The sequence below is a fragment of the Quercus robur genome, chromosome 6 (assembly GCF_932294415.1).
Source record: "Quercus robur chromosome 6, dhQueRobu3.1, whole genome shotgun sequence".
Lineage (NCBI taxonomy): Eukaryota > Viridiplantae > Streptophyta > Magnoliopsida > Fagales > Fagaceae > Quercus > Quercus robur.
The window spans coordinates 50,732,062-50,741,511 of NC_065539.1; the positions used below are offsets into that span (position 1 = coordinate 50,732,062).

General features: G+C 38.4%; 1 protein-coding gene across 1 annotated transcript; it reads right to left on the reverse strand.

Annotated features, from left to right (window-relative positions):
- Positions 1 to 8,592: 8,592 nt before the first annotated feature.
- Positions 8,593 to 9,450, reverse strand: LOC126689322 (phylloplanin-like). Its single transcript, XM_050384482.1, has 2 exons — positions 9,262 to 9,450; positions 8,593 to 9,148 (listed from the first exon to the last, which is right to left on the reverse strand). The coding sequence occupies exons 1-2, from the start codon at positions 9,410 to 9,412 to the stop codon at positions 8,856 to 8,858; spliced, it is 444 nt and encodes a 147-aa protein (XP_050240439.1). The 5' UTR covers positions 9,413 to 9,450; the 3' UTR covers positions 8,593 to 8,855.

Consider the following 9,450-nt stretch of genomic DNA (forward strand, 5'->3'; position numbering starts at 1 on the left):
AGATGCTGAAGAAGATGAAAGCACAGCCAATCTTCAAGAGAATTATAACTCACTCCTGGAGAAGTCGAGTGAGTACACAAGGGTGGCCAAGGCTGCTGTGATAAAAATGAAGAAGGCAGAGGAGGACTATAAAAGTCTCCTAATCCGATATAGGGAGGCTAAATGTGAGATAGAGACACTGAATGGTGAGCTGTCAGAAACTTACACAAAAGTGAGATTTCTTGAGCAAAAGGTTGTGCAAGCAAATGCTAAAATAGAGAGGGTCACCACCAAGAAGCTAGATGATGTTATTTCATCTCAAAAGAGTTTTTCAGACAAATCCGGATTGGGATATACCGGAGGAAGTAGCTCATCTGGAACTGTCACTAAAGAAGTGAAGTTTGTAAAGGCTAAAGATCCAGTTGAAGTTGACCTTACTGCTAAGAAGCTTAAGATGGAGGAGAAGAAGAATGTGGAGAACCAACGGTTGTTGAATCCCCGCAATCAATATGTGGGCAGGTCTGAATCTCGTCCCAAGTCTCGTCCACGACCACAAAGAGGTCCTAGATCAACTTATGTGTGTCATCATTGCGGACTTCAAGGGCATACTCGACCAAATTACCAAAAGCTGAGAGCAAAGAATAGTGCAACTCCTCAAAGGTCAGGAGGACCGAGAAATGATAGAAGAAATTGTGCAGATGAACAATCTAGAGATCAAAATGGTGATCTCGGAATGATGAACGTGATGAAGATGATTGGTGCATTCACCAACTGCTTGGAAAACTTCTCACGAAGGTTTGAAAGCCCTAACTCCCGTACCCAATCCTATAAGGAAATCACCCCAAATGCAAGTGACGTGTGGGTGAAAAAGGGTACTCATGCATAAGCATTACAACAAGTCCATGCATTAATACTTCCTATGCATTAATACTTCCTATGCTTTGCGACGATGTTTGTTTGTTTGCTTGTTATTTTTGCCGATGGTTGTTTGCTTGTCTACTTGTGCATACTTTTAATTTTTGTTGTTGTTTTTGATCAATCTTTTTCTTCTAGTGTCAAAAATCCAAAAATCACATAAAAATTAGAAAATCAAAAAGTTTGATTGACATTGTTGAGCTTTTGTCTCAAAACCTGTTTTGCCTTGTACCTTTGTGCTAATGGCTTTGTGCATTTTCGAGCATTACTTGTTTCTTTGCACTCATATCACTGGGGAGAAATCTTGAAATCTATGTGATTGTTGTAAATAGATCTTCAAACTTGTCATGAATGATTAGTGAATGGTTATGTTGATCTTGAGACATGCATAGACTTGTGTCTATATATCTTCCCACTCTTTATTTTTGTTTTTGCTAAAAAGAGCTCACCAAATATAAATCTCCAAATGAAAAGAGATATTGAGCTGCAAAAGCCTGTCGCACATTCTAGTATTCAACTAGGAAAAAGGGTAAGCGACCTTATATTAAAGTGAATGTTTATTCAAAAAGCCAAAGGCTAGTTCTTTAAAGTGAAATATCATATATCACTCTCACAATGAGAGGTAATTGTCTCAAAGGATCAAAAAGATCAAATGTTATGATTAAAAGTGGAGTCAAATATAAAGCTCCAAGATATGTTATCAAGTTTTGTGGGAGGTCATATATACATATTTCTATAATTGAGATGGATCACATGATCTAGTGCTAATTGTGTATGCCTTGGTTGAATTGATCATTGAAGCTTCACATTAGACTAAGGACTATCTCATTGTTGATATCCACACACAACACACAAGTTTATGTTCAATAAATGCCATAATCATTTGTGTGATTGTACTTGATGAAATGTGTTTTCACATGCTCAATCTTTGTTAATTCAAGCACAAAAAGATTTTTGAGTGTTTTAGGTGTTTTTGGAAAGTATTTTGTTTAAAAAATCTGAAAATTTCAAAAATCCTTTTTTGCCCTGTTTTGGCGACTCAGTCGCGGGTAAGTCAAGTCGCGAGCCTCAGTCGCGTCTTCGCGGGTCATTTTTGGCGACTTGTTCGCGAGTGGAAGGTCCAGTCGTGAGGGTTACTCAGAGATTTTGGCGGCTCAGCTCGCGACTCTCTCGCAGGTAGACCTTCCAGTCGCGAAAAACACTTAGAAATTTTTTTTCAAACTTTTATCTTTGAGTGTTTTGGCGGCTTGAACTAGCGACTTTTTGGCGACTCTCTTCAGTCGCGAAAAACGCGTGTTTGGCAAAAATAAGGGCAGTTTTTAAATCTTTTTCAGTTTTTCCCTCGAACTTTTGTGACTATTCATCTTCTCTCTCAACTATCTTCTTCCTAAACACTCCGTGTACCCATTTTCAAACTCCATTGTTGCCTCATTTCTTCTCAAAATCATCTAGAAAAGGTATGGGTCTCGTTTTCCTCATCTCATTTTCCCTGCTTAATGAATGTTTTTCTTCCCATTTGGATAGATTCTGTGCTCGAAACATTCCACTCTTTGTTTGATGGGTTTGGCTAGTTGTGTTTGTTGTTGATTTCATCTGTTTTCATGTTGATTGGTTACAATGTGTTTAATCTTTGGTCTGTTATTTGCCTGTTGTTGATTCTTAAACTCTTTTGCTAGATGGGTTTGGTATTTTTGTGACTTGCTCCTTTCACTTGTTTGTGTGTTGTAGTTGGCTTACGGCATTGGTTTACTGTGTTTTTATGATAACATAACGTGTGGATGATGGCATCTTGAAAGTATTCCTTTAAAACAACTTCTTTTTCTGAATGTTGTGTCTCACAGCCATGTGCTCTAGTTTGGGTGCTCTGATCCTTCATTTTGAAATTTTATGTGGTCTGTTTTATGCTATCCGTTCTTAATGTTCGAATGCTATCTTTGTATGCATATCATGGTCATGGTAGACTGTCTAATTGACAGTTATTTTGGAATTTGTGTCTCTCTATGCTTTATTATTCTTTCACCATTTTACTGCACCTGTCGTATTGTGCACTTTAGTATTGTTGGTGGTTTGTTTGGGTCTGAACTGTCTTAAGTTAGCATTTGTGTATTAATTTCTCTGGTTTTCACTCTTATTTGCATCGAATCATGTTGATATTTATCTTGTCTGGTGATATTTTTGGTTCTTTGCTATGGGCCTATTCTCTTGCAAATGTCTCATCGATCCTCTAAGGGTAAAGACATTGTTGTTGACGATCTAGCAACCCCAGTTGCTAAAAGGACTCGACTCTCATCACAGTCATCTCAAGACTCCAATGAGAAGAGGTTTAGAACCCCGCTTACCTCACACATCTACTCAAACATCTTTGACAAGTCAACTCCTATAATGGAACGGGTGGTGGAGTTTAACACCTTAGGGACCACTTTTATCTCTCGAATCTTTGAGACACGAGATTGGGCAAACTTGTTTGGGAACTTTGTCGATCCAATGGATGAACTGGTTAAAGAATGCTTCTCCAATGCAAGTGATCTTGGAGCTGAACTTATTTTCTGGGTCAGAGGAAAAGAGTTTGGCATTTCCCCAAACTCCATCGCAGATGTTCTCGGCATCACTAGACCTCAGAATGTGGATCTAACTCCGTACGATGATCAAACTCCAGAGATTCAAGACATTCTACAAATCCTAGGATCCGATCATGAAGTATCCAATACAGGAACATCCATCAGCACCGCAAAGTTTGCACCAGAGCTGACCACACTGAAGTTGATCATGTTCACTAATCTCTACCCACTGTCCAACACTACATTCATAAATCTTGGGAGAGCTCTATTCCTTTGTGATCTTATTACAGGAGCCCCCATTGATATATGTGCTCACATCTTTTACACCATGAGGAAGACCGCGGTTCGAACTGCAGCTCGAGGAATTATTCCATTTTGCAGTCTCATCATGAAGCTCATTCTTCGTGAAGGCATTGTTCCTCCCACTGATAGAAAAATGTTGACCCGCCAGCGTCCTATTTCCATGTACACTCTTCAAGCTAGCAGAAGTCACTCCTCTAAAACACCAAAGAGTGCACACATCTTTTCGATTACTCCATCTACCCCTGAGTCAGAGACACCTGCACATACCACACCTACTTCGCATGTTATTCCTGAAGTTCCACAAGCTAGCATTCCGTATGCACAGACTGATCCTTAAACTAATAAAGTGGGTAGTTTACTTGAAAATATACAGAAACGCATTGATGAGATGGTGACACTTCTCTATTCCACAAACAACCATGTTCAAATGCGTCTTGAGACTATGGAGAATCAGCTAGATGCTATTCAACAAAAGTTGGACGACAGCCTTTAGCTATTCGTGCGACTAAGGGGGGAGAGCATTCAGTAAGGGGGAGAAAGCTCAAAGGGAAGTGTGCATAGTGATAGGGGGAGTACACACATACTCTTGTTTTAAGTCTTAACCTTTAAACTTATAGGTTTATATATATATATTTTTTTTGTTTATACGAGTTGATACACTGTGGTTTTGGTGTATTTTTGTTTCTAACTCACAACTTACAATCTTGGTTTAATCTTTTATATATATTGTTGATGTTTTTCAGGATATATTGGGTTTGTACCCATGTGCTTATGTAAGCATTTAGGGTTAATGTTTTTATGCATATTCTGTAGGCTTTATGGTTTGTACCTTACTTAATGCAGCCTTTTATGCTTTGTTGAAATCAGTACTTCTATCTAAATGTCTTGCATTTCGATTTATGTACTGTCACTCTTGTGCCCTTGTAGGATTGTTCCTAGATGCATATACTTAGTGTATTATGCATTGGTTGAGTGTTTGGCATACAAGAGACTTGCATTGAGCTTGTTAGTTTGTATGTCCTAGTATTCATTCCAAGTGTGAATGAGCATTGTGGTCACTACCTTGTAGTAATTACTTGGTTGATCAAGCCATGTTTTGTTTCTTAACTCCATCTTTGCTTGATCACATATTGCCTATTTCATATGCATTTCACGATTTTCTGCTTACAATGATCATGGTGTATTGTTGTGTTTCAGGAGTTTTATGTTCATATGATTCAAGTACTTCACAGCTTCTAGAGTTAGGTGTGAGTGAGTTTTGCTCAACTGTTCCCAACTCACATGTTAAGTCTAGAGTCTGTTTTAGGGTTTTGTCACGGAATAGTCAAAGGGGGAGATTGTAAGGTTGAATTTATTCAACCATCTAATTGGCTTTATTCCGTGCCAAATTTGCTTGTATTTCAGCATTTAGTAACCCTGTATTTAGGTGGGCTTGTTGTAAGGGTAGTGAGTGAGATAGAGTGAAGTTTGCTCAAGAGTGTGCAAGAAAACAGAGACTCGTGGCTTGGCCTCGCGGGTGACTCGCGGCTGCAAGTCGCCAGACGCAGCACACGTGCCAAGCATGCCAGAAGGTGAACAGTCATGCTAGCTGGAGCACTACAGGACAAAACAGGACAACTGGCCATACGGTTATCTCGCGACTGGATCTCGCGACTCAGTCAAGCCGCGAGCCACCCCTGTTTTGTAAATCCTGACGTTTCACATTCCTCTCTTACTCCAGTATAAATACCCATTTTACCCACAAATGAAAGAGAGCTTCCAGAGAGAATTTTAAGAGAGAAACCCTAAAGAAAAACAAGATTGATTCACCCACAATCTATACATTAGAGTCTCTTCAAATTCTTCAACTCTCTTCCTCTCCATTTTTAAATCCTTGAGAGGCATTTTACCAAACCTTGTTCTCACCATATTCATCATTGTGAGAGGGCTATTTGGATTTCTGGGAAGCAGTTAGGAAGGAACCAATCTACATTGGTTGATGCTACGGTCTAGTAGCGGAATCCGAGAAGCTAGTAAAGAAAAAGGTTCGGCGCAACCTCGTTGGAGCAAGAAGCTTGGAGGGCTTAGGTGCACTGGTAGATTAGGCTTAGAGGGTCTATTGCTGTCCATGTATCCCAACTATATTTTCTAGTGGATTGTTTACCGCTTGGAGGGCCGCGGAGAGGTTTTACGCCGAGGGTTTCGGTTTCCTCTTCGATAACCATCGCGTGTTGTCTTTGTGTTTGCATCTTCCTTCCCTTTTATCTTTGCCTTTTTATCTGCTGTGGGTTGTGATTTTAATTTGGCTTAGATAGTTTTTCCAATTCCATATTATAGCTTATGTTAATTTTCCGCACACTAGTTGTTTGACATAATACTTGAATTGGTTAAGTTGTAATTTGGGGGTCTAAACGTTCAAGGGTGTTTATACACATATTTGAACTTTCAAGGTTTTTATGAAACCCGCCCTGAACTCGGACCCGAACCTAACCCTGACCCGATTAAAACTAAAATTACCAAAAAACCATTTATATATATATATATATATATATATCTATATATAAACTTATAAACCCTACCCTCACCCTCACATTTCACTCGGTCGCCCCATCCAATTTCCCTCACTTTCCTCTCCCACTGTAGCTCAATCTCACTCACCCTCAAGCTCTGTCACTGCCAACCATCTTTCGATCTCACCACCGGCCCTCCACCATTCTTTTCTCTCACATTTTCCTTTTCTCCAAACACCACTTATACTTTCTATTTTCAACACATGCATTAATCTTCTTCTCTATTTTTTGGATTTTTTTTCTTTTTTTAGCGATTATTTGTTCAAGTTTTTGCTAATCAATGACTCCTCCATCAGAAAATTGTGCTTGCTACTCAAATTTGAATATGAGAAATACGAATTTTTTTTTTTTTTTTTGCTTGGGCCACGGTATAGGCTTCAATTCCATCCTTTTCTTTTATATGGCCGCGGATTTTGCCCAAATCTAACCTGGCTAGACAAGGCGGGTTTGTGGCCTTAAAAAAAAATTAAAAAAAAAAATGATAGGCCACAAACTGAATGACCCCTTGTGATAGAAATTAATTAATTAATTAGCCAAGTTATTAATTAATCAATTTATCATGCAAAAACGTGGTAGCACAAACAAATCTCCAATAAACTAATTATGTAACAGAAAAATAAATAACACGGTGATTTGTTTACGAATGGGGAAAACCTAACGGCAAAAACCCCACAGGGTGATTTTCTTGTCACCACTACCGAAACTCCATTATTATCACAACAAGCGGTTACAAGTAAAGGAATCCCAAGTACCTTACCAACCTACAGTTGAACCCTTACACCAATACCCAATTGGACATGTTTTGTAGAGACAGTTCCCCTTTCTGATGCACGACTCCCAAGTACGTGACTAATCAATTGCGCAGATCCCTGTACGCGACTTCAATCACCAACTAACTAGGTTGTTGGTTGCAAAGTTATTCAGTTCATCCACACGATGAAGATCAAGAAGATGCTTGGTCACAAAACCCTACGGTGCACATATACAGCAACTTCTTCAAGAGAAAGAGATGAACTAGGGCAAGAACTTCGTCTCCGGTCACAATTTCCTTATACAGAGTTTGCTTAACGCTTGTGCAACTTGTGAACCATTTGACGGCCTTTAAAACAATCCTTTTATATGTCTAGGGTTAGGAGAAAAGAAAGCCCAAAGACATATTCACAGATCCCAAGAAAATCATATTTGAATTCTAAAATTCTTAAACCTCGACAGATAGGAGGTGTCGAGCACACCAGTTTTTGAACAGCTTTCTTAAGCTCGATAGATGCAGCTGTCAAGCCAGCTGTCGAGCTTTAATGAATTTGCACTATCAACTTGTTTTCTTGGACAAACATGAAGGCTTCAACACTTGATCTTGAAACATGGTTTCTTGAAGTATTTAAACACATCCTAAATCTACCCAAATACAAGTATAGTGCATTTTGTCAAAGGATAAGCCAATTACATAAAGTAGTGACATATGTTCCTAACAAATGAAACACATATGTCCTAATAAAAAGAACTCATTTATTAAACGAGCCGAGTTCAGGTAACGAGTACAAGCCCGCGGAGCGGGTTCGGGTATAAAGAAACCCAGCTCGAACCCAACCTGTTGGCATTACCATTTCCGATGCAGTCGACTAATAAAATTGTGTGTGCCGCCTTGGGGATACAACAACTCAGCCACCTTGTTGATTATCCTTACATGCCCACACTGCTTGTAGAATAGCTTTTCTTTTACCCAAAAATATAGTATATCGAAGGATATCTTATTTTCATGAGATTCGAATTTTGATTCAGTAAAAATGTAGGTAGTTTTCTTTTTTACATGAAAATGGTGCCCATAAGAAAATTGATTTTCTCATCTAAAATCGGACATGTTGGTTGCATATTCATATTGGTTGAAGAAACATACAATAAAGATCAAGTTTATTTGGGTTTTAAATTTACTTTATTGTTGTTATAATTATCTTTAAAATGGATAGTAAATAGTAATTATATTGAATCATAATATATCAATGCCAACGGTAACATAAAAAGTGTACAAACTCAACCAATTAAAGATGATGGTTTAAAGCAATGAATTAAGATTGAATAATAGAAAAACGTTAGCCACTAACGTTTACTAGGCAGCCAACTCATAACAAATGGTTAAAAATAATAATAAATATAAAATATTATGATTTTTACAAAAATATTCCAACACTTAACCCCGTAGTTTACCAAATATTCTAAACGCTATAATTCTTTCCGGTTAAAATAAGTTTTGAAATTAAACTTTTACTTCCTTCATAGCATAATACCAAAACGAACACCATCAAAAAGGCTTTTTGCCAATTAACATAGCCTTGATTATCATATACAAGTCAAACGAAATCCACAACGTAGTCCATATTCATTTGAAGGACATTAAAGGCTTTATTAATTATATATGGCAACAGGAGTACTCCTTAATTAGGAAAAGAGTTTATAGATTGGATGACAATCTTCATAACATTATTAAAGAGTTGGAAAGGAAAATACTATACCATTGGTTCAATTGACCTTATTCATGTAAATACTCTTCTATTCCTCAAGTTGAGGAACTGTAACGGAACCCAACTGGCCCAAAGGTGAGAACAATACGGAGCCCTAAAACACTGCTTCTAATGAACTGTATGCGCGATTCCAAGACTCCCATTGGAGGAAGCGTGGAGTTGCAGGTGGAGAGGGGTGTTGTAACCACTAGATTGCAAAGATTCAAGGGTACTGTTGGAAAGAGAGAAAGTCGTGTAGAATCCAAGGAAAATGAAAATACTCCACTAGCATTGGTTGTTGTACTAGCAACCACATTTCCAGCTCCACACCGCAGTTGTACTTGAGCATCTAGAAGTAAACATAACAAAACAATGGTGAGATTGAAGTACCTTATTAGCTGAGACTAATGTGTGTAGTCATGGTGCATTGGACTAACTGTAACAAATTCTGAGCAAACTTACTTGGGAAAGGTGGGGTGGCAGTAACATTCGCACCTAAACTGCAAGGCACAAAAGACGGCTGGACCTCAACCAAAACACTAGTGCCTTTAGCTATTGGAAGTGCCAATGCACCAACCATTACGGTAACAAAGAGAACTAATTTCAAGGCCATTTCTCAATCACAGTGTATTGCTCTATCGATAGTCGAAA